A 27,181-nucleotide genomic window follows, 5' to 3' on the forward strand; every position below is an offset into this window, starting at 1 on the left:
TAAGAGGAAACTGGTAACAGGGTTGACACACAACACGTGAGACACAAGTTCAAATATGTTTTTGATCCAAATAAATAGATAACATAACTACATAATGCGTAAACCGATAATAACATATAGCCTAAATTATATTGTTACAGACTTTGTTTTCGTTGGTCACAAAATGACCATATGTTCGCTCCAAGTTTCGAAGGATTGTTCTTCTCATTTGATCAGTCATGAAATGTCAGCGGTGGTGTGTGAAGGGAGCAGCTCGTGGATCTCCGTCAGTCAGTCGGCCAGTGAAGGGTTAATGTTACTGTACAGATACAGGACTGTGAGCTGGTGTCTACAACCTGCTCGTGTCCACTCGCTCCATTACTCGCTGCATGCTACTCTACTTTCCCCATTCCCACAGTGAGCACCAAAGAAGAGCTCTGCACCTGCTCTGCAGACACCTTCCAGCATGGATGCGTTAAAATCCGCCGGGAGAGCAATAATCAAAAGTCCCGGAGTTCCGCGACACACATGGGGAACGTCCAAGCATGAAAGTGAGTAGCCTACCTTCGTTTTTCTCTGTTTACATTTACTGACTACATCTGCATCGGTGCTGCTTTTCATGCAATGAACAACCTATTTTACCAGTTAAGTGATAGATAGATAGATAGATAGATAGATAGATAGATAGATAGATAGATAGATAGATAGATAGATAGATAGATAGATAGATAGATAGATAGATAGATAGACATTTCCTTTATTGTTAATATAGTTAGCTTTTAGTTGTCTCTGCACTCTTTGAGATATTCATCTGAATTTTTCATTACAGTTAATTCTAATTAGGCATTTCCTGGAGCGTAAGTAGGCTATTAGGCTATATAGGATCCTTGCCTAATATTGACCCCATATTGATAACAGGTATGGTTACTGTAAAAATATCTTTTTCTCACTTTTTCCTGGTGTGTGTAAGAAAATCCAATTAGATCTCATAGATGTTACCACTGAACGGTTCAAGGTTGACTGGCTTTATGAAATGTGTTGAAACTTGGTCAGGCTTGGAGAGACAGCTGGCCACGCTGTGCAAATAAAATCACAGTTCCAACTTTCACACTTTCACTGACTCCAAATCACACTTCATCCATTTATGCTGTAATAATTGAATCAGTTGGCTGGTCCTGTCAGCTTTTGTTCTGTCAGGAGGAAGAATTTAGGGCTCTGTATGGAAAGAGGGCAGTGGTTTTCTGAGACAGCCCGTGTCACATCAGCGGTGACAGGCAGGAGCCTGAGGCTCGACACACTGTCATTCTGACGTGTGAGATGTGAAGTTCATGAGGCACTCTGGGGACAAAACATCCCTTTTCCACTTAAACTGTGTGCCAGGCATACAGCTGGAGGAAACCAGTCTTGTGTTGCTGAGAGTATGTATATTTACTAAAAACCAAGACAATTAGCATAATTAATTATTCAAATCAACAGTTGTGTCTTGGGAATTTAGCTCCCAGATTAAATGTTCATGATTTGATCTGTAATGGCTGTCTGTCTTTCTAGCAGTGCTTTGTATTTCAAAGAGTAGGATCAAGTGCACAAGGGTTACTTGTTGAAAACATGACCAAAAAAAGGATTTTGGTCTACTGGCAAAATTTCTCACAAAATGAATATTATATAGAAACTTTCTTGAAGATGATTCAAGATGTCACTTTTTTAAAGGAAGAGTAAAATGTAAAAATTGTATTGATATTTACTCACGCTGTATGCATTTGTTTTCAACAGATGAACACATGTATAAGTCTGTTTTTGTATATGAATAAAAGTCATTGGGATTCAAAACAAAGAAATTAATGCTTTTAATTGGCAAGGACACACTAAATTGATCAAAAAGATAGATAGATAGATAGATAGATAGATAGATAGATAGATAGATAGATAGATAGCTCAACTCTTTCAACTTTGATAATAATGTTTCTTGAGCAGCAAATTAGCATATTAGAATGATTTCTGAAATTACTTAATCCTAGAGTAATGTTGCTGAAAATTCAGCTTTGCCACCAGGAATAAATTACATTTTAAAATATATTCAAATAGATTTCACATTCAGAAATTCCAATTTTTCCAATTATTATGTGTTTGAAACACCGTTTAAAAAAAAAGATTAAACTTTTGTGCGTCCATACAAAACAACAGTGAGATTAATTAAATATTTTATAACTCAAAGGGGAGCAGATTCTAGTACAGCATACAAACAAGTGAATAATGAACTGTTTTTGTACTGGTCTGATGAATATTCATTGGAGGCTGGTGTTGTCTCTCAAGTGTGCATTTGACTTGATGAAGGTCAGAGTTTTCACTGGTGTTCATTAAAAGTGAAATTTCATGTTTTATGTTGCCAAAAGAGAAAGTTCAAGCTAAAATATCACATTTGGGCTTTTTTAGATGTCTTTTTTTTATTCAGATAGTTGGTGTGTGTAATGTCATGCACAAATCAAGGAGAAGTCTCTATCAATTCTCGCTATGTCATTAAAATAACACTGACAGTTCCAAAGGTCACATTAGTTGCTGCAAGTGTTTGATGCATTTCTTGGGTTTTATACTGCAAGCATTTGCAATTTCCAGTGCAATAACCCCTGGGTGGGAAATAACAGGTTTGAGCAGTAACTTCCCTTCTTATCTAAAGTAGACATAAGGAACATGAACTATCCCTTTAAGTGAAGCATTCTGGCTTTGGATGAACCAGTTACAGGAAGTATGTCAGCAAATTGATCACATTGTGACCAGGTGCAGTGTAAAGGACAGGGAAGTTACACTGACATCAGAGAACTGGTCTCCATGTGTCATTTTCAATGATAAGAAATGGATAAGGTGACCGTGCAGACTGACAATCACGAACAACGTGGATAGAACATTCTTACACCCACTGACGGACAAATGCATACATTTGCTCATGTACACCACAGTTCAAAAGTCACTTATGCACTTTATTTATTCAAAAAAGGTTAAAATACAAATAACATTTTTCTATTTTAAAATGTAATTCATTCCTGTGATTGCAAAGCTGAATTTCCTGCATAATTACTCCAGTCTTCAGTGTCACATGATTTTTCAGAAATCAATCTAATATGCTGATTTTCTGCTTATGGAACATTTCTTATTTTGATCAAATTTTAAAATAGTTGTGCTACTTAATGTGTTTGTGGAAACATTCATAATTTTTTTCTGGATTCCTTGATTAATAGAAAGTTCAAAAGAACAGCATTTATTTAAATAGAAATCTTTTGTAACAATATACATGTCCCTCCTGTCACGTTTGAATGATTTTTTATTTATAAAAGTATGCATTTTGTTGCCCAATTTTTGAACAGTAGTGTACATATACACATATGTATAGTGAAGAAAAATATTCTGTACAACATCGAATCAATGAATGAAGTGTGCATGTGAGCTGATCTTAAGAAGGTTTTCTGCGAAAAAGCTGAATTTGTATTCTTTATCATCTACCATTCTCATTATTTTTGATTTATGGTTTCTTGTGTCAGGTTCTTTTGCTAGAAACTGAAGGAGTCTTGACTGTTTTGCTAAGATTACCTACATTTTATTATTCAGCCTATGCTTGTTTAATCATTTATTATGCAAATTAAAAGCTATTGCCATATAGCATATTCTTTATATTCATTTTTAGCTGACATTTATTTAGATATTTCACCCATATTGATTTTGTTTTGCTAAATGCTTAGAATAAGTATGAATCTGCACCAAGTTCATGTTTCATTCATTTCTTCAGGTAGATGGGGTTCAAGAGTATCTATTATGTTCAAGGTTAGCTGATAAACAGTCGTTTCCTCTGTGTATTCTTTGTTTCATGTGCTATAAAGAGGCTATTTTGTGTGCTTTCTGACCGCACTTGAGGTTTTCAGATGGGAGCTCTTGTAATAAAGAAGTCTTTCGTCATCAATAAGCACCAGCGTTCATGCAACTTGGGTGAAAAACTCACACAACCATTTTTCTAAATCAAGAGTGTGCAATGCTGTGTGAAAAGACCCTATTAGGTTTTAAAAGGGTTCATTTCAGAGTGTGTCCAGCACTGAAGACTGAGACTATCTTTCCTCTCCCTTAATTAGGACTCAATTCTGACCTGGAAGGCACGAAGGAGAAAGAGAGAGAGAAATGGACACACTCCTTTATTACTTCTGGCCTCGGTGACTCCCAGACATTGTTATTGTGATCACCCTCAGACACTGTGACAGCCGTGTGCAACAGCCTGTCTGGCTTTAATCGTGTCTTAGCACAGGCCACTCAGGTTCAACAATAAAAGTTGGAATTTTGTAAAAAAAAAAAAAAAAAAAAAAAGACATTAGCCCTTATGCCCTAGTTGACAAAATCAACCTTGCCTGTGAATCAGGACTGGAATAAACAAACAGATGTTCATACTGCATTTTTTAAATTAACATAAATTTGCCGCTTGCTCAATTTACTTAATTAAAATGAAATAATCAAATCTGACTTAATCATGTGCAATCTATTTAAATAAATAGAAGTTTATTGAATGCATTTGCATTGGGAATACTGTATGTACGAATACTTTTCATGTTGTTGATGTAGCATTGCACACAGAAATTAGAAATCAGGGAATTTTCTGTTAGCAGTATGTAAAGATGGGTGATATGACTAAACTTATATATCAATATGAGTAATTTTATTTCACGATAAGAATATATATCAAAATATATTTATTTTTGCTTTAAATAAGGTCTTTATTATATCAACATTTTTGATACCACATACATTTCATAATTCCTGTCACCACCGTCAGTATCACAAAAAATGTATATTAACCTAAATTTATTGAATTCTTATTAATTTTGTCAAGAGCAGTTAGAGATTTCCTCTCTGTTGCTGTTTTTGTTTTCACTTAGGTCCTAAATTACTGTGTTTATGAGGATACTTGAAAAGACGGGTATTTTGACACATACAAGTGTGTATTTAACAGTTTAAGGCCTATAAAGTGTTAAAAAGGCACACAATGCTCTTGTGCTCTATAAGAACTGTCTTCACGTGCGCGCCTCTCTGACAGTGCTCAGAAACAGTCTTTCAGTGCGTGCACATATAGTGAAATAACTTCTCTTTTGCTGCTGTGTTTCTGCTTAAAATCACTTGTTTTAACCACAATGCTTAATGTAACGTCACATGAACATGTAACTGCGATAGAGAGGCCCACTTAGTGAAACCATTCACTCATATACCTAATCTTTAGACCAAGTCTGCAAAACTATAATCACATTAGATGCTTTAAACTTAGCAAAGCTCTAAACACAGTTCTCTACATTGCCCACATCATTCAAAACTAACATCTCTTTTGTTTAATTTGGGGAACTGCCATTTAATGCCACACTCATTTACTGATGACCTACACACAGCGATCATGTGTGAAAACATTTATACATAATTTGTTCACTTAGTATTCAAAACTCTTTCTTTTTTCTTTTTTAAATGAATTATTTTTACCTCCTTGCAATTCTGTTTACATTGTATCTTTATTGCACAAAGTGCTTTATAAATAAAGCTTGCCTGCATGTTCAATATAGATATATAGATGGAAAATTCATCAGTTGTACATACAGTATATACATATATATGACAGACTCCTGTTCTTCACTGCAATACACTGCAAGGACACACAAGAGTATGAACATTTTTCACATCTTTGTGTAGTTTGGTGTGTATGTCGCTAATTCTTTTATGTTTGTGTGTAGCGTTACTATGCAAAAATAAAATGTTACAATTATTTAATGGTTTGATCACTTAGCTTATACTATATCTCCAAACCATTTAATTTTCAAATAGTTATTGCAAAAACAAAGCAATGGAAGGTTGATGGACACACTTTATGCCATGGTTTGGAAATGCAAAATATTATGAAGCTTTGCGAAGCACGTACCCATCACTAATGTGCACTATTGCTAATTGCCAGTTAACCAACTTTAATTTCAGATTAAGTAAACCCATTTTCAATATTTGGAACCTCTTCCAAAGCCAGACAATTGTCTTAATGCTGTGGATGTGAATATCTGGATGTCAGTTTGAAATGATATGAGCTGTGCTGTTTTGATGTGTTCTAAAGTGAATATTACATTTTGACAGTTTCTTTTTTTTTCTGGATCAAATATAAATGCATTCAATTTGAACTGCCAGCTCTCACATCTGTCAGCAAGGGAAAATGTAGCTTCCCATGCCTTCTTTTTAAACCAAATGAACCAGTCTCTCTGTTTTCCCCTTTTCTTTTGATTTGTTTGTTATGTATCTCTCAAATCACTAACAAATAAGAGCAAAATCCCTTCAGATCTCAGAATAGGTCTCTCTCTCCCTCTCTGTGTCTCAGTCCTTTTTTCTTTGTCATTATTTTTCCTAAGTGTCTGTGAACATAGAGACTCCCTGTGGTTTGTTCCCTGCAGGTTATGAATAAAAGAGGAGAAAAGGATTTTGGAGAGAGAAACAGATGCACAATGTGGCCACACTCAAGACACAATCTGCAAAAACCAAACAAGGAATCAGGGCCATACTTTGCAATTAAACTTTGCATTCATGTTACAGTTTACAATTAGATGTAATGTTATTGTAATTAATAGCATGTAATGTGAGAAACATGAACATGTTTTATTCTCAGGTATAACAAAAAAAAAAAAGAGGTAATGTAGGTTGAGCTTATTTTACAGTGTATAATTAATAAATGAATGCATTTGCATATAATTATCTGGGTTTCCCCTTAAACAACACACATTTTTTATCTAAATTCATATATGCAATTGAAAGTAGTTCTTTCTAGTGATTCTTTGAAGTTGCATAGGATTTTTCATTAAACTGAACCTGCTTTATCTCTGATAGACTGAGAGAGCGGTCAATGATAAAGTCCTCCCAAATATTGATTTTCTTTGTTCTCCTCATGTTCACCAAAACTAAACAGCATTATACACCCGCATTAGATTATACTGATCCATTGCCATACACAAGCATTGAGATTACTATAAAAATATTTCCCTTAATCATAGATTGTGTTGACAACATTATATTCTTATTCCTAAATTATATTTTGCAATTGAAATATTACTGTTTCTCTCAAGAAATATGCATTCCAACTGTATGTTAAATTAAATATGCATGTACACCTCTCCCTTAGTTCTCCCAGCATACAGAGAAAGAGTAATGCACACACTGACTGCATGAGAATCAGCCGTCACATCCTCCCACAGAGCGATCCGTGACATCCAAACCTTGCTTCCTGTTTGACAACCTGGACGTGCATCAGGGAGAAATTTGACACTCGTTTTCTTTCTGTCCTTCCCACTCTTCTGACAGCTCTCTTTTCCTCTGTTGATTTTAGGTGCCTGTGATTTCCTATAAAATATTCCCTTGTTAAAAAGCAGTCTTTTATTCTATTTTAGTCCTTCCCTGCTGCCAGCATTACCCCCAGTGAACCTTGTCACTGATAGTGTCTCTTCGTCTGTCTGTCACTCAGTTCCACTTGCTCTCGTGTCTTTTATCTGTGCTGTTGGGCTCAGTGGGATTCAAACGGCTCGGCTCAGTCAGACTGAACACCTGAAACTAGAGCTGATCAGACTGATGAGCTGTCTCAACCAATGAGTTTCAACAAACCTTACTACGTATGTGGAATAACTGTTTTATAAAAGCAATAAGGACAGTGAAGCCGTGGTTTACAGTGAATTTACAACAGCTAAGGGGGTTAGCTGTTATAGTTATTTATAACACCTCTTAGATGTTATAGATTCACTGTAAACCATGGCTTCATGGGGCTTATTGATTTATTTTAATTTAATTAAAGGGAAAGTTCAGAAATATGAGGTTTAGTGTAAATTCTATTCTTTCCTTTGACTTTTTTTCCCCTTTTTCAGAGACTCCATGATATAAAAATGTAATAACAGTAATAATAATAAATGCTGTGTTTTCCTTTACCGAAGAATCCTGAAAAATATCAAATAAAATATTAAGCAGCATAACTTTTTTGGAAAAAAAAACACCAAACTATATATATATATATATATATATATATATATATATATATATATATATATATATATATATATACATACAGTATATATGCAGTTTTCTTTGTGTTGATGATAAAACACTGTAATAAAATAAAATAAAGCATTAAGAAAAAATTATGAAAAAGCAGAAAAGAAAACAAATAATGTTCAGTAGTGTAACACCTGTTAGAAAATCTAAGCATAATAATATTTTTGCATTTATTCTTGTTTTTTATTTGTGGTCTCTAAGACCCCAAATATAATGTAACTTTGGGAGGATACTTGTAACGGTTCTCACAAAATGAAAAAAGTCATGAAGAAACAACTTTCAATATTAAGCATATCTTTATAGTAGTCACAGGGTCTCTCAGAATCCAAACCAAATCTGACAATAATCTGACAAGAAATCCACTATTTAGGTCATAAATATAGTGTAATGTTTAGATGTGACTGAACCTCCTCAGTCGATCAGAAAGCATGATGGATAGTGTTCATTTTAGCATGCTGAGCTTGCTGCTGTACTGCATCTATCCTTTGGCAGTGTCTTCAGTGTTTTGAGCTTTAACCTCTGTCATTACTGAGTGCAGGCAAGGTGTTCAGAATGGCTGCTCAGAACCAACTGAAACCCACCAATCAGCGGCACGTGGTGGAGCTGCATTAGTGCCAACCCCCATGAGACACCACTTACAACATACACACCAGCTGAGGCCCTGTGATACACAGGAGCCTGCTTCTCATAATTAGACATCAGCGTATTAAGCCCATATAGTTTTATTCTATTACTGGGCTCTTAGAGGACGAATTTCTGGTGAAGGTGTTTCTAAATATTCACTGGATAAATAGATTAAACTGTTATCTAATCCATTAGTCACATTAATCAATTTAAAATGTTTCAAGCAATATTTCACTCAAAAATGAACATTTTTGAAAATGTACTCACCCTCAGGCTTGTTTTTTCATAGGAACAGATTTGGAGAAATTGAGCATTACATCACTTGCTCACCAGTGGATCCTCTGCAGTGAATGGGTGCCGTCAGAATGAGAGTCCAAACAGCTGATAAAAACATCACAATAATCCACAATCATTCAACTTTTAATCAAATCTATAATAACATTTCCTCTAGTGAAAAATCCAACCCCTGTTGTCCTTTCACATCAAAATCCACAGACATGTTTGTTTATATCTGTTTTGGACTTTTTCACTTGTAAAAAGATGTTAATTGATTTTAATTGATAGAATGGATTTATGTGGATTACTTGTGGATTATGCAAGGAATAATTGATGATGGGCCATTGAATTATTAGAAAAAACAAACTCATATCTGAGAGTGAATACATTATCAGATATTTTTTTGAGTGAACTATTCCTTTATGATTTATCCATCTCATATGGTTCAGTCAATATATGGATTTCTACATGCATTTCCCGGATCATTTTTCTTGAAACTATGTGCTCCCACTTAAAAACTCATATATTTTGTAAAAGAGACAAGTTTCGCCTACCTGCTCTTATTTGGCCACACATCCCGCTGAAAAGCAGACCTTGATGAATGGTTTTAAACATAACCTTTGCACATGTGTGACCTACAGCCAATAGTGTTGCCCACTTCAGGACAAAACCATAAGAAGTGCTGAGGAAGCACCCATATCTCATAGAGTTTAGAATGAGCCTTAGAAACTTTTATTTAATTGATGTATTCTTTTAACTTGGACCTGTGTTTTAACTCTATGTGCTTTTCCAATACTCCAAATTTTTTCGAACAAAAAAAAGTGAGCAATAAAAATCTCAGATATTTCATGCATTCAGATAATTTCAGAAACAAAGCTGTGTGTCTGTCTTCAGATACATTGAGTAGAACGTGCTTTTGTAAAATACAAAACATGTTTACGTTTTCTTAAAACCAGATGGTAATGTGCATGCTGTTCAGTATAAACACAACCTGAGAGCATGAAGTCTGAGCCGCTGTTGTGCTGCTGATAAGACTCAAAGCTTCTGTGATTTTCTGTGAACAAACATTTTGCATTGCATTTGTATTACTTTGAGATCAAAAAAGCAAATAATCCACATTTTTATGTATGAGGATTTGAGGTGAAAATGTTTGTATGATAAATGTTTACACTTTGTTCTGAATATTTAGTAAAACTTGAGAAGGAAGAATTTTGTAAGAATTTTGTCTTATTTTGTAACAGTAAATTATAATTCTTGCAGATTATTAGAGATGTGCAAAGAAAACTAGAAAAAGAAAATGTTTATGTGTCATTTCCAATCATGCTGTGATTTTGTATAATATCAATAATTTATAGGTAAAACAGCTATGAAATGACCATTATAAAAACAAAAAGTCTGCCATTTTATCACAAAAATGTAAAAAATGTAATTGTAAATATGTTCTATATTGATAAGGCAGCCCGTGTATTAGTTCCCATTGGTTGGCAAGTCGAGCAGAGAGTCATTAATTCATCCAGATTTGGAAGAAAATTCCCCTTGTCGCCTGGAGGCAGGAGATGTCTTTCTTCTTTCAGTCATACTATAAGACAGACCTTGCGTTCTGTTCATTAATTCCATTCGAACTGTCATGAATATGAGTGATAACACTCGTAACTACAGGCCCCTGAGACTGAGAACACTTTAGAGGAAAGGAAACTGTGAACAGAGATGAATGAGGGTTATTCTCACATAATTCTTCAGTTTTAATAATTAGTTTTAATAATAAGATTCAGTTGCATTGAAAAATCACCCTGGCTCTGAATTTTTATTTGAAAAACTGGATTTTATGAAACTTTTTAACTCTATTTCAGCTATAAATATTTTTTGTAATTCACTTCTGCATCACGAAAAGCAAACAGTTTTATTTTCTATAGCGCAAGTTTTTTATATTTTTTATATTCCGTTTTTATTATTTTCACATTTTCTGAATTCATGTTTGTATTGTTGTCATGTCTGCAGCATTATATAGCATCTAGATCATCTTGTAAAAACTGGTCACAGGAGTGCACGATAATAAAAGATGTTAGATTTATTGTCTATATCTGCTGTATTATCATTCAGAAATTATGTAATATTCATTTTAACATTGTTATATACATAATTTGATGATTATTATTCTTTCCCAGAGTTTAGTGTGTGCTATTCTGACTACTGAGGTTTAATAACAACCCACATTGTAGGACTGTCTTATGCCCAGTGACTTTTGTTACTAGGCAACGGAGCTTGGTCTGACACTAGCGTGGTTGTCCTGAGCAGAGAAATTTGATGAATATACGGCATGATCACCACAGCTCAAACAGCTCCGGATCTGAGAACACAAAATTAAATATTGAAACCTACCTCTTATTCCTCTTCAGCAATGCACACGTAACTGAACAGTCTCCTTCACTCTTAGAAAGGAAGGTTCTAAATAGAATCATCAATGTTTTATGGCTTGATATGAGATGAGAACCTTTGAGTACACCACCAATAAATTAAAGAAACATTAGATATTTGTAATCAGTCATATAGCCAACTGAAGTACCTTACAGCAAAAAATGAAGCTTCTTCAATGGTTTTTGGCAGCAGCTTTAGTTTTTAGTGTGTATTCCACGTATAGGCTGATGGAATCAGTTCTATTCCCAAACTCCTCTTCCCTCCCTCTCAGCCGTATCATGTCCTATATTCTGTCAAGGTAATGTCCTAGATTTTTCCCAACACTCATTATTTTGATACTTAATGGCAGAGCAGAGATCAGAGGCCTTTTTATTCAGCTGCTGTCAGCACAAAGTAAAACAGTGTATTTTTCTTTGATGGCTCGAACTATTCAAGTCTGAGGTGTTTTATATTCAACAATATGTACGTGATCCATAAAAACGCTAGTGCAGAATCATTCCTGGAATCTGGCATTTGATTTATACGTTGCTACGGGCAACTGTCCTGCCTGTGTGTCCATGTGTGAGCTCATGATTTAATTATTCATCTTATCATGTAAATGCAGTTGTTATATTTACTGGGATTCAGCACGCTCGAGTATTCATTTGACTTTTGAGTGTAAATGAGACCATTATGTAGCCTATGTAGTATTCATATATCTGTGACTGGCTATCTCACTTGCTCTCCTTAAGTTGTCACAGTTTAAGGCATCCATTGGCTCGGTGAAAACACACTCTTTGGTCCTTAAGAAAAACAAAATAAATACCGTTAAAAGAAGGATGGGGATAGTTCACCCAAAAAAAGTAAATAATTAAAATTCTGTTAACATTTACTCACCTTCATATTGTTCCAAACCTGAATTTGAGTTTCTTTCTTCTGCTGAACATAAGCAAAGATATTTTGGTATCCAATCAACCATAGAAAAAAATAATATGGAAGTCAATGAGAAGTTAATAAAAATAAATAAATAAATAAATAAAAAGCCTAAAATGACCTTAAAAGGTACATAACATACACAGTTTCACCTAATCTCATGTTAATCTTGAGTACCTATAGAGTAGTACTGCATCCTTCATATATCCCAAAAGTCTTTAGTTTTATCATATTTATAAAAGAAAAATACAGCTTTCCGATCCTCTCCGGGAAAAAGCCGAGCTCCTGGAGGCGTGCCATCACTGAAATGATGAAAACACACAAACGCACTTGATACACTTCGTTGCTGCCCTGGAAAAACAAACTGCATCCACTGTTCGTGTAACGCTGGGTTCTTCAGGAAGCTGAACTCGGTAAACTTTCCCTCACAACCAAAAACACACTTATTAGGAGACATTCTCAAACAAATCCTATGCAAGCTCTGGCAACGATTTCCCAATGAAGTGTGTTGATGTGCGCGGTCTCGCTCTCCTCTGGTCAATGTGTGTGCGTGGGCGCGCTTTTCTGAGAGAAATGCTAACATAAGGAGTTCCACCATCGTCTACGTCATTAGATTCACGATCGGAAAAAAAACAGCCGAAACCTGTACCAACCCGGAAGTAAGATTTTCAGCACAAAAATTCTCTGTCATTCGTCCAAATAATTTTTTTAAACTTTAGCCATGTTTAGCATGAGAATCCATTTCTTTACACTGTGAACAACTCTGAATACACAAAACACCATTGTAGCCCCCCTTTAAAGAATGTTGTGTACATACGCTCTTATTATGTAAGCACACAAACCTTCCCGCAAAAGTGTGAGAATTTTGTTTCTAAAAATAAAACCTAAAAATAACCTTTACACAATGGTTCGTTGTAGTCCTCGATTGTGATTGGTCAGCAGCTGTGTTTTATTCATGATACAGCATGCTATATGACCGCTTCACTCAAAGTGCAATCCTTACTATAATGGAAGTGTTAAAAATGTTCCATGTATTAGGCTATGTATTTCAGCAAAACAGTTTGATATTTATTTAACGAAGTATGAGCTTGCGTATATAAATCTCATTTTCTATATAAAAAACTCATATTCAACATATTGAAAATGTTCGTTTATAAAATAAAACTTAATACCGCTAGAGAATGTTGTAAATATGTCTTTATTAGGTTAGAACACAAAAACCTCTCTGCAACATTTTGAGATTATTTGTTATAAAATAAAATCCTGAAAATAACCATTAGGGAGCCCAGCATGTAGATTTTCCCCAAAAGGTACCATACAGCAACAATAGTGGAATGTTCTGTGTTTGTTGGGAGATTCCAGATTTCAGCCCAACCCATTTAAATGCTCCTGACAAAATAATAATATGCTAAACAACATGTTTCAGTAGATTTCTTTTGATTTAAACCTTTAAAAGTATAAGAATTGCACACATCACTCACTCTATCACACAGACACACATGCACCAACCCAGACGACATGACAAATATTGTTAAAAATGCCACTCACCCCAAACAAACACATATCATCCTGCCGTTGGCCAAACCTGTAAAAATCCAATTACTACCAGCACTTATGGCCTTTTTGCTTTATTTGTTTTACTTTATTGTCATAACCTTTGCAAAGTTTTCTGAACATAAACATGTCCTACTTCAGTCTAATCTGAGCGAAGGCCTGGAGCACCAACACGAATCTGATCAATTATTCATATAGCAGCCTGCTGAACGTATGGTACATCCCTCAAGTTCTAGCTGCAGCTTTATTGTGGCCCAAGTTTTGTGGGTGTCAGCGTTCCTAGTTTAAGATTTTAGCACGACAAATGTGCTGCAACAGCTCAAGGAGATTATACAGTACATGCCAGCAAGTCCACCCTTAGAGCCTTTTGGCTACTTCTGTTATGTTTCCATACCCCACGGCCCATCCTAAATGGGCTAATACATGTCATTTAGAAATGGCTGCAGTGCTGAGTGAGCACTGAGGGTTAGTTTACCTGCTTATTGAGTGCTGAGAAAGATTTTGTGTCTCTGCAGGTTAGTTGAGAAAGCTGTGATGGTGGTATTGTCTTCCTGTCCTCAAACAGCTGGTGCTGCTGGGAGGGCCAGATGGCTGCACACAGAGCTGTCAGAGCAGGACACAGAACTGTCAGATTAGATGAGGTTCTGTCCTCCATAGCTGCCCTTTTAGGCAAAGGGACATAGAAGTAATCAATTACTGTTCTGTATGTGTAGAAAACATCACATAAGTGCACGTTCAAAATAGATGAACTTTGGCTCACTTGTTGTGATGAATATCGAGGGGCACTATTTGTTGTCTTCCTGCATTTCTGAAATTTTTATTAAGTATTATTATTATTGTCGTTGTTGTTACATATTATTGTTAATGTAAAATATTCTTCAAAGTAATTTTTTTTTAGTTATTGGAAGTCACAAGAAGAATTCTGCATGCAGTTTTGATAATTTTTCTTTGTTATTTTATTGTTATTACACATTATTATTCATGTAATATATATATATATATATATATATATATATATATATATATATATATATATATATATACATATATATATATATATATATATATATATATATATATATATATTATTTTGTTTTTGATTACACTACTGGAGGTCACAAGAAGAACTTTAAAGAGAGTTTATTGATGTTTGAAGAAGAAAAACTTTGTCTTACCTGTCATGATGAATTTGTTTTCTGATGTTTTTCCTTTCATATGACATTAAGTATATAAAATAAAATAACTGTAATAATGTTTATTATTATTATAACTTTTATTATGATTATTCATGTAAAATATTTTGTTTTCTATTGAGCAGGATGTTTTTAAATGTTCTGTTCATGTTGCCATATGTAAGGTTTTGTTACATGTAGTGTATAAAAATAACAAAATTTTAATACAATTTATTAGTAGCAGTAGTAGTGTAGTAGTAGTATTATTGTAAAATATATATGTTTTATTTTGTTTTCTGTTGAGCAACTGGAGATTTTTCAATGTTCTTTTAATGTTGTCCTTTTTTAAGTGTTTTCAATATATAAAAAATAGGATATACATTAATAATTATAATATTATAATTATTGTAAAATATATATATATATATATATATATATATATATATATATATATATATATATATATATATATATATATATATATATTCATTTGTTTCTTTTCAGCTACTGGTGTCACACACCTGGACTTATTTTGTGTTTTTTCCCCTGTGACCCAGTTTCTGTCTTCCGTGTGTGGTTTTGATTAGTTCCCAGGTGTGTCTAGTCATTTCCCCATGTGTTCCATGTCCCTGTTAATTTAGTCATGCCATCCACCTGTGTTTCCCCAATTATCCCTTCTATAAAAGCCTTGTCCTTTCAGTTCTGTTTTGTCGGGTCTACTCGTCTAAATGTCAACTTGTCTACTTGTCACCTGTTACTTGCCTCTTGCCACCTGTTATTTACGACTTACCTTGTTTATGTTTTATTTAATAAATCCTTGTTTCGTTTATCCCTCGGCTCCGTGTTCCTTCCAGCAGCATAAGCCGTGACAGAAGACCCGACCCGAAAAAGTTAAAAACTGCGTGTTTTCCCTCCGTTTTGTTTTCCGTTTTTTTTCACAGTCTTTTTTCTTTCCGTAGTGTTTCATGGATCCCCTCTATCGCCCCGAATACCTCCTCCTCCTGCTGGAGCAGGAGGGACTGTCTCTCGAGGACCATACCAGACGGTTTCTCTGGCTAGCTAATGCCACCAGCTACCCGGACCACGCGCTCTGCACCTTTTATCACGCCAGCCTGAACTCCAGGTGCAGAGCGTTGTCGCCCGAAGATGGTCCTCGGGAGGATTTCGCCGCCTTTATAGAGTGGAATCTGGTGAGAAATGGGTCCCCTCTCACGGTCGGCCCAATGGAGGATCTCGCCAGGTCCACTCTGGACCCAGAGCCCAGCCTACAATCTCCCCACAGTACGAGGCATAAGCCCGAGCCCACCGATGACGGAGAGCCAGAGAGCATCCCGTCAGACCAGGTGCGAGAGCCGGCGACACTGCCCACCACGAGGGAGCAAAATATGGAGCGCCAAATGGGTCAAAATGAGGGGGGTTCCAATTCACCTATGCCAGATCTTCCGTTAAGCCCAGGAAGGGCTCCTGATCTTCCGTTAAGCCCAGGATGGGCTCCTGATCCTCTGTTAAGCCCAGGAAGGGCTCCTGATCCTCTGTTAAGCCCAGGAAGGGCTCCTGATTCCCCGTTAAGCCCAGGAAGGGCTCCTGTTCCCCCGTTAAGCCCAGGACGGGCTCCTGTTCCCCCGTTAAGCCCAGGACGGGCTCCTGATCCTCCTGTAAGCCCAGGACGGGCTCCTGATCCTCTGTTAAGCCCAGGACGGGCTCCTGTTCCCCCGTTAAGCCCAGGACGGGCTCCTGTTCCCCCGTTAAGCCCAGGACGGGCTCCTGTTCCCCCGTTAAGCCCAGGACGGGCTCCTGTTCCTCTGTTAAGCCCAGGACGGGCTCCTGATCCTCTGTTAAGCCCAGGACGGGCTCCTGATTCCCCGTTAAGCCCAGGACGGGCTCCTGTTCCCCCGTTAAGCCCAGGACGGGCTCCTGATCCTCCTTTAAGCCCAGGACGGGCTCCTGATCCTCCTTTAAGCCCAGGACGGGCTCCTGATCTTCCGTTAAGCCCAGGACGGGCTCCTGATCCTCCTGTAAGCCCAGGACGGGCTCCTGATCCTCTGTTAAGCCCAGGAAGGGCTCCTGATCTTCCGTTAAGCCCAGGAAGGGCTCCTGATCTTCCGTTAAGCCCAGGAAGGGCTCCTGATCTTCCGTTAAGCCCAGGACGGGCTCCTGATCCCCCGTTAAGCCCAGGACGGGCTCCTGAACCCCCGTTAAGCCCAGGACGGGCTCCTGAACCCCCGTTAAGCCGAGGACGGGCTCCTGAACCCCCGTTAAGCCGAGGACGGGCTCCTGAACCCCCGTTAAGCCGAGGACGGGCTCCTGATCCTCCGTTAAGCCCAGGACGGGCTCCTGATCCTCCGTTAAGCCCAGGAAGGGCTCCAGCCCCAGAGCTTACTCCAATGCCTGCTCCTCCAAAATTCCCACCCACTCCTGCCTCCTCCTCCGCTGTCGTCTGGCTGCCCCTCTGCTCGCCCTCAGCCTACCATCATTGTGGTGCGAGCTCAGCGGGACCGCCATCCTCCAGCGACGCCTTGGTCGGCGTCTCCCTCACCTCCGCCTCCAGCCTCTGAGGCCTGGACTCCGCCTCGGCCCGTTGACCCGTCGGCTCCACCATGGCTCCTAGCTCCTTCCTCTCCGCCGTGGCCCGGCAGTCCGCAGGCTCTGCCTGCCTCCTTCGTCCCTCCGGCTCCGCCTTGGTCTGGCGTCGTCCATCCTATGCCTCGGGACTCCACTCCTCCGGCTTCGCCTCATCCCTCCGTCCCTCCGGCTCCGTCAGGCTCCTTCATCCCCTCGGCTACACCTCAGTCCTCGGTCACTCTGGCCTCACCGCGGCCTTCCGGATCCACATCGCCGCATCAGTCACCAGAGCCATCTGTTCCGCCTAGGACCTCCGGCTCCTCCCCGTCACCCTGGCTCTTCGGCTCTCCGTCTCCGCCTCGGGCTCCTCCTCCACTTGCTCCGTTGCCGTGGGTCGAGTCCCTGGAGTCAGTGACCATTCCTCCTCCATGGCTCCTTCCACCGTCGGCCCCACCTTGGGCCGTTATGGCTGTGGCCTGGGTCCTGCTGGGTACCTCCTGCTTCACATCCTTCCTGTCTCCTCCCTGGCTCCTCCCTCCGTCATCTCCTCCCTGGCTTCTTCCTCTGTGGTCCCTGTCTGCTGGCCCCCTCCTGGGAGGCTGTCCTCCACCGGAACCTCCTCCCAAGTTCCCACCCTCGCCTCCCTTTGTTGTTTCTACGGTGCGAGGACGCACCTACCGGGAGGGGGGAGTACTGTCACACACCTGGACTTATTTTGTGTGTTTTTTTCCCCTGTGACCCAGTTTCTGTCTTCCGTGTGTGGTTTTGATTAGTTCCCAGGTGTGTCTAGTCATTTCCCCATGTGTTCCATGTCCCTGTTAATTTAGTCATGCCATCCACCTGTGTTTCCCCAATTATCCCTTCTATAAAAGCCTTGTCCTTTCAGTTCTGTTTTGTCGGGTCTACTCGTCTAAATGTCAACTTGTCACCTGTTACTTGCCACTTGCCTCTTGCCACCTGTTATTTACGACTTACCTTGTTTATGTTTTATTTAATAAATCCTTGTTTCGTTTATCCCTCGGCTCCGTGTTCCTTCCAGCAGCATAAGCCGTGACAACTGGAGGTCATAAGAGGTTTTTAAAGAGTTTACTGATGTATGAAATAGACAAACTTTGGCTTTACCTGTCAGGAAAAATATAAATTATCAAGAAGGCACTATTTTAAATGCCCTCTTCCTTCAGTTGTGATGCGTTTTCTTCCATAAGAAATGTATTATCTAAAATAATAATAAAAGATCTTTGTCATTTTGAAAGCATAACCATCAATAATTCACACTGATACAACAGTGAGTTAAGGTCCAGCACTTCAGTGCTTGCTTTATCTAGATTTTTTCCCTCAGAATTGCACTAGCAGGGCAGTAGAAGTCTCGTCAGGTTCATTCTGCATATCTTTCGATCCAGCTCTTCACTCCTACAGGGCTTTGTATTAGACCCAAATGGGACCGGAAGGCTATTTAAAGCTCACTGTGTGGAACAGTTTTTGAATTTTTCCTTACATGGGAATGAGCCTTACTTCTCCTGATGGAAAGGTGTGAAACCATGTCATCTGTTTTGAATGGAAGTATTTTAATATGAAACACTGGAGTGTTTGCTTCCAGTTGATCAGCAGTTTCTTTCGAGCCTTTGATTTTTAAAGCCTTAAACATTTAGTTTGTAAACCAAATTCATTCTTCAGTGGAACACAAAATAATGTGCTTTAGAGAATATTATAGACAGAGAGTCAGTCAGAGAGTAAGGGTGTCTCGTTATATGTGTATAGTAATTCAGGTTTTAAACAGCATGAAGGTGAGTAAATAATAATAGGGTTTTAAAATTTTGATGAAATATTCTTTTAAACAAATGATGAAAATGTTTATTTTGTGTTTTAGAGCTTCCAGAGAACTGGACGGACACCAAGGAGACACTCTTGGAAGGGATGGTGTTCAACGTGAAGTATCTGGGCATGACTCTGGTTGGCCAGCCTAAAGGAGAAGACATGGCAGCGGCTGCTATCAGGAGGATTGTAGCCACGGTCAGTCATCACAGTAAAAATGGGTCAAAGGACTTGAGAAATTGAGAATAGTAAGGAAAGATCATGATCCAAGTTGGCACAAAATCTTACTTGCATCATTTTGTGTCTTTGACAATTTATAGTTGTATAAAATTATGTTCTCGCTTAATAATTATATTATTAATATAATATTATATTTTATTAAATAAAAATACAAAATAAAATATTTGACCCCTTATTTTGATTTTCTTATTATACTGGAGGTCAAGAAAATAACTTTGTCCGTTGATGGTTCTTATTAGTATCAAATTGATTAACAAAAAAACAGAAACCAAAGGCAACAGAATCTGAATTACTCCTTAATATTTACTTTTTATTTTATTTTTTATTTTTTCCTTTTCAGGTGTGAGCACATTTGATTTATATATGTGTGTGTGTGTATGTATATAAACCAGAAATTGTTGTATCAGTATAACTCAACAAAAAACACATACTCTATGCATTTTTCTTTTTTAAATTTGATTTTAGATTTATTATTATTATTATTATTATTATTATATTTTGTCCAAAGTTTTAATAAACTGTTCCATTTCAATTAATATATATATATATATATATCTTTTATATTTCAGGCTCTACAGGCTTAATTAAACAACATAATTCCTTTTTTCTCAGATCTCTGAAAAACAGTTCTGCTTTCTGTAGCTGCACAATCGAATCAGAACGTGGCAACTTTCTCTCCCAACTGTCAGTCTGTGAATCACTGAGACGAGTTTCATTGTGTTTTAAATCAGTGTTTACTGTCTCCTGGGAATAGAGAAAGACACTCCAGATATGCTTTGCCTGATTTCCTTTGCACTTGACGAATCCCCTTACTCTCCTCTTCTGTGTTTCAACCATAATTTCCCCTCATTCTCATCCATGTTGGCCTCTTTTCTTCCTGCCAATACACTGCATTGCTGTACCAGTGTTCACAGGCCAGGATCATAGTAACAAGGCATAAAGATGAATTTTATATATGAAGCATCATCTCTTTTCATTCATCTCTTGTACCTGTGGATTTGGAGTTAATAGCCCACACAGATTTTGCTGATATTAAGAGGTTATCTTTTATGGTCAGTGAGTTATGAGTGACATTTTAAAGCTGACAGTGACAAAGATATTTGTTCAGAATTCATACAAATTGTTTTTGCTTGTCATCCACATGCAGGCTCGGGCCAGTGCAAAGAAGTTTCGGAAAGTGACCCTCACTGTCTCCCCCAAAGGAATCATCATCTCAGACACTGAGACCAATGACCTCATCGAGGATGTTTCCATTTACAGGTAATAAACCACACCGAAAACACAAATGCTTTTTTGTATCATAATTTTAAAATCACAGTGTGGTGCTAATGGAGAGACCTCTTAAGAAATTGCTTCTTCTTCTTTTTCAAACAAAATCTTTTTCGATTTATTCAATTAAAATACAGTACAAATCATAGTATTGTGAAATTTTATTACAATTTAAAGTATTAGTTTTTTTGTTTTATTATATTTTAAAATGTCTTCAGTGTCACGTGATCTTTCAGATATCATTTTTAAAGGGCGACATGCACTTTTACAAGATGTTTTTTTAGCTGAAATGTGTTTTGGCAGTGTGTGTACACAACCACCCTATAATGATAACAATCCACCCAGTATTATTATTATTTTTTTATCTCATTAAATAATTTCTCCTTTCTCATATCAAGCCATTCTCAGATGCCTGTCTGTGTGACGTCATATAGTTTCTGGGAATCTCTGGCATACTCATTTCAAAATACTATGATTTTGGACATACAAATTCTAATTTTGAATACTATTTAGGACGGATAGTATGCAAATTGGGACGCAGCATAAGTTTCCTAAATGCGTCTATTTTCGTGTGAATCATTCATGATCCAGCTTCATCTCCGGAAGAAGTGAGAGTAAGGTTTTTTCAAATCGCCTTTCCTAATGATGTGCTAGCGAGTTTTATGATGAATGCGGCTAAAGTTTACCGTCTCTCAGTGAGAGGCTTGGAAGAGAGGGGCGGGGTCAGAAGAGCTCATTTGCATTTAAGGCAGCATGCAAGGAAACAGCTAGCTATGAACAGAGCTATTTTTGACAGGATAAAAACAGTGTAGTTTTAAATTACCATTAAGAAATTTTAACCAGACTATGTTACAGACTTTTCATTAAGACACTAAAGAATCATAACAACTTTTGGAAAATCGGTGTCCGATGACCTCTTTAACATGCTGATTTGCACAAGAAACATTTCTTTTATTATTAGTGTTGAAACCAGTGGTGGATGCAGAATATGACAGATGGGTGGGCTGGGATTAAGTCGAGGTGGGCCTGAATCTTTGGGTGTTCGGAAATCAAAGCAGTTGTCCCGAATCCAGCAGGGCTGGGTTTCCCGAAACCTTCTTAACGCTACGTCGTTCTTATGTTACACTGTATCTTATCGCATATGTGCACGCCCGTACATCACTTTTGAATAAGAAACAATAACAAGTTTATAAAAACATCCTTTTTTACGAAGACTCTTAAGGTATAACTTAACTAAAAAGGTATACCATTTCTAGGCGTGTTCCCCCGAACAATACGGTGCTGAGTCTGTTGATATCGATGGCTCGAGAATTATTCTCTCATGCACGGGCTGCTTCACTGCGTTATGTGAGAAAGCGGTGTTCTATAAAATAATCACTTCAGAAATAGTTGAAATTGCATGTATTAGGACACGTGGGATATTATGAAAAGTAATCCAAACTATAATAGCCTAGCCTACACAATTTAAAATTATATCATTGCTGCCACAATACCCATTTTTTTACGTGCTTTCTTCTCGTTCCCATTTTTTGTTTGCTGTGGTGATGCTGCGATGAAATATTGTTCTTGTAAATACTTTCCAGTATTTCAGTAAAAAAAAAAAAGTGTAGCCTAAATAAGAAGGTTTCGGGAAACGCAGCATTGAGTCCTCTGATGTTACTAGATGCTATAGATAAAATACACCACATAAAGTAGTATCCATGATTAACTATACAAAGTAGTATTTTATTTTACTTTTTGTTTCTGATTCAGCTCTGCGCCTGGTTGAAATGGTGACTTTTGATTAACAGAAAGTTAGAATAGAAACAAACAGCATTTATTTGAATTAATTTTAATAGTGTTAAACTGTCTCTTTTGATACATTTATTGCATCCTTTATAAATAAAAGTATAAATTTCTGTAAAAAAAATCAATTGCTGACTCCAAACTTCAACCTGATCTAACTTTTAAAAATGATTTATTGTATAATTGTAAAACCTGTGTACATTGTACAAAGTATTATATAAATATTATTATCTTTTGTTTTAGATTTTATTGATGACATATGAAATCATATTTTGGTCAAATAATATTTTAAATTACCCAGGTAATTTAAACCACACGAAGAACCTGATAAAACTGTTATTTTTGTTTTATATATTCTCAGAATTTTAAAAAGCCATTAATTCAATTATATGGATAAGCCTCCCTTCTTCATTCTCTCCAAATCAATTATTTAAAGATTTTTAGTCAGTCAAGGTCCGTAGAACATGAAGTCAGCAGCGAGATCATTAACCAGTGAATCAGTAACGTTTGAATATGTCAAACAAATGTTGATGCAAGAGATGTTGTGCTTATATCAGGGATAGGCAACTTCGGTCCTGGAGGGCCACTGTCCTGCAGAGTTTAGCTCCAACCCTAATTAAACACACCTGAACAAGGCAATCAGTGTTTTCAGGATTACTAGATAGATACAGGCAGGTGAGTTGGGCTGAAGCTAAACTCTGCAGGATAGTGGCCCTCCAGGACCGGAGTTGCCTATCCCTGGCTTATATCATATTCATGAATTTTGCTTGTATTATACCCGTCTGTTGGAGGGAGGTGTATTATTCAGTGGGCATGAGAGAGATCCCCCTTATCAGCTACAGCAGAGACACAGTCACGGGAATCACCCATTCCACATCCTTCCTACTCTCTCATTATTTCCTCTGTTTGTCCTTTATTTTGTTCTCATTTTCTTTAAATAACACACCACACATACCCTCCCTGCCTCTTTTACGTTATTGTTTTCTAGTCAAATTGAATTATTTAAATATTTTAAATAGTTCGATTTAATTAGATAAGAATAAATAAAATAGTTAGATTTAATATATTTATAATTTTTAGAATTGTAATTATTCTTATTTATATATATATATGTGTGTGTGTGCGTGTGTGTGTGTGTGTGTGTGTGTGTGTGTGTGTGTGTATATATATATATATATATATATATTTATATATATATATATATATATATGTGTGTGTGTGTGTGTGTGTGTGTGTGTGTGTGTGTAAATCCAAATCCAAATGAGTGAGAAATATTTCTTCTAAGATACTGTATATTCTCTTAGTATTAATATAGATTAGTTTGTTTAATGGATTTTTTTATTTATTATTGTGACGAGTGGGGCGGGGCCGAGAGCCGTGGGAACGGAGCGAGGCCGGTGGAGTGATTGGAAATGAGCGACACCTGCTCGACCCACCGGTCTCGAGTCCCACGGAGGAGATGGAAGGATATAAAACAGGAACGACGACAGTGAAGGATGAGAGAGGACCAGGCCTGGGTTTTATTTGTGTTTGGTTTTTGTTTGTCTGTTTTGTGTTTATTTTATTATTAAAGCTGTCATTTTGTCCGCCGGTTCCCGCCTCCTTCCCGATGATTATGAACTTTTTAATGCGTTACAATTATTATTTCAATATTTTTCAGTGGTAATAAAGACAAATATGCCAATTCATTTTTTCTTTCATGATTTTGTAATGTATGCCAGAAGAGCATCAGGTCTGCAACAAAACACTCCGTCCTTGCACCTGGAACTCCTCCATCCTTGGGACCGTCTTGCCTGCACCCTTCAGAGATGCTCTGTGGGGTTCTGGCAGTTTTAGTGTGATGACATATGGATTCCTGTGTGAGACAGATAAATGCTGAGAGCTCACGTAGCAGAACAAACTACCTTCCACAGCACTGAGCTTCTGCTTGTTTTTGGCCTGATTCAGGTAAAGCACACCTCAGGATAAAAGAAAACACCCTGGAGCGAAGCGTCTTATATGGCAGAATGTAATCAGTGAAGACTTTGATCATACAGCCTCAGTTTGACTTTCAAAGGAGGCTGGAGAATAAACACAAGTACCAGGGGACCATGAAATCAGAGTTCAGTCAGAATGCTATAATAAATGCAATTTCAACCCTGACCCCGAGGGGGTTTTGGACAGCCATTTGGAGGGTGAAGAACAGAATCATGGGTATTTTGTGCCTTTTCACTGACTGCAAGGAAAACGAGAGCATTCTGAATGAAGTGTTGGGGGGTTGAAAAGAAGGAAACACATTAGTGCTAATGATATGAATACTTTTCCTCATCTTTATTCACTCCTTTGACTCCCATCCCCCTCTCCACAGCCTCATATACAAATAATGAAGAAAAAAAAAAGAAAAAAACCAACAGCCGTTCTATTTTTAGTTTGAAAATATGAGATGATGTTGTTTGTCTAGGCTCAGTAGGAGATGCCAGCTTTATTACAGCAGAAGTTGTAAAGGTTTGAAGGGCATTCTGGATCTTTTTTGCTGCTTGTGTTTCAGTTCTGTCAATGCTCACTGCAATTTAGGATTTTTATGTGGCTTTTTAATCCAAATACACACATCAGTTTCACTACTGCCAGCTTATCTTGAAAAGAAAACATCTAGATTTGTGTGCAAGACATCATTTTCCTAAGCCGCAAATCTTGCACAGTGATTTGTGTAATGAGATTCACTATGGTCCCGCATTAACTGAATGGGGGTTCATGAAAAGATTAAACCCCCACTTTGGCTTTTTTTCCATTCTGGGAATGTTATATTCCACTGTTATGTGTTCGTCGAGAGAGGGGAGCCAGTGGGGCATCGCTGAGGGAGATGTGACCCTGCCAATGCAAACACTGCCAAATCTAAAATAAGCAAGGGCTTTTTTTTTTCTTCCCTGTATTGACAGACTGTTTTCATACATTTTATATTTAATTTAATTTATTATTTAATGTATAGAAATATAATATTAAATTAAACTTTATTTTTAAATAAATGAATACATACAGTATAAAATAATAATTTTATATATATATATAAAATTAAACAAATATACATATGTATATAGTAATAGTTACTTTGCATTTTTTAGTTTAGCATTTGGAAAATCTGTAAGCCCTTACAGTCAGAGCCACTAGGTCATGTTTGTTAACCTTGTTACTTACGTAAAAGACTCCAGTTTTTCTCTCTGTATATTGTATGTGACCTGAGACATGTTTTACATTACATTTGTTAAAATTGAACAAGCGTGTGTCGCCTCCTTGCCTAATCTCCAAAAGCAGGCCTCATTCAATTCTTTTGATGTGCATTGATACTTTACTGTGTCTCGGCATTTCACTTTGCTTGGATTCAGTTTCTTTGTTTTTAAATGATCCACTTTATGTTTCGTCATTCATATACCGTATGAAGCAAATGTCTGAAAACTAGTTCAAAGAATAAATATCTTACATTTTAAACACGGTATTGTTAGTTATTTTACTGCAATGAAAATTGTTGCAACTCTAACTTACACGAGCAACACGTAGTGGTGGCATTTTAATCCTGAATAATTTGGTGATTTTTAACAAATTGGTTGTGTGAATGATTCAATGACTCAATCATAAACATAGTCACTTGTTTTGTTAGTAAATGTAACCAATGTAACCTGCAAAAAGAGTTAATAAAACATTTCCACCGGTAGAATTCAGAAACACATTCAAGTGGAGTGATGCAAACTGTTTTGTTGGACTATACATAAGTCAGCACGCTTATAATGCCATGCAGCCAATCAAATTCAAGGACTGGAATATTAATATATAAAATGTAAATTAGCGCTTAGTAATGCATTACATTTAATGGAATTCCATGGAGTTACTTTCAGAACTTCCTACTTTATTTGATTTCCGTAAAAGCAAAGATTTAAAAGTTCTTGTCAGTATATCTGAGCTTGTTTAGGATAAAACATCCAACATCTTTCATTTTGTTTCAATTGAGCTACAAAAAAGCTACATTCAGGCGATTTACACTTTCCTTCCCTCTCAGCTTCTCACTCTTCAATAATGAAAGTGTGCAATGCACCACCGACTGGAATAAATGATAATTCACCACACCCCCATGTTCAGAGACTGAAAGGGGAGGGAGAAAGGGAATAGAGAGTCTTGGGCATTTCTATTTAGGTCGTGCATCAGAAGCCTTGCACTAACAATTGTAGATGAAGTGAGATCAGAGCTCTGTCTTCCCCCAATCTTTGCCTAATGTATCTCATTATTTCACACAGGCCCTTTTGGGTCGGTGCTCTAAATTTCTATCCTTTTCCTAAAATGGCATTCAAAATCCACTTTCTATTACATTTCTGATGGTTCATATTTTATTTGAATTATAAGTGTGTCTGATATTATATTATTATTATATTATAGATTGACAGGATACTATGACAGTTTAGTGGGAAAAAAATATGAACCCAAAATTAAAATTTTGTCCTGATTTACTCACTGTAATTTTCCTCTGTTATTGA

General features: G+C 37.2%; 1 protein-coding gene across 3 annotated transcripts in view; it reads left to right on the forward strand.

Annotated features, from left to right (window-relative positions):
* The first annotated feature begins 215 nt into the window (after positions 1-215).
* Positions 216-27,181, forward strand: part of si:dkey-71h2.2 (low density lipoprotein receptor adapter protein 1-B) — a 33,005-nt gene continuing 6,039 nt past the window's right edge. For 2 of the 3 annotated variants that reach the window (XM_059513019.1, XM_059513018.1), the window contains exons 1-3: positions 216-530; positions 19,444-19,586; positions 20,776-20,888. In XM_059513019.1, the coding sequence (XP_059369002.1) occupies positions 446-530; positions 19,444-19,586; positions 20,776-20,888 (341 nt within the window). In that variant the 5' untranslated portion in view covers positions 216-445. The remainder of the gene's footprint in view (positions 531-19,443; positions 19,587-20,775; positions 20,889-27,181) is intronic. The other variant, XM_059513020.1, reaches the window with a different exon arrangement.

This window comes from Carassius carassius, chromosome 27, assembly GCF_963082965.1.
Source record: "Carassius carassius chromosome 27, fCarCar2.1, whole genome shotgun sequence".
NCBI classification, from domain to species: Eukaryota; Metazoa; Chordata; class Actinopteri; order Cypriniformes; family Cyprinidae; genus Carassius; species Carassius carassius.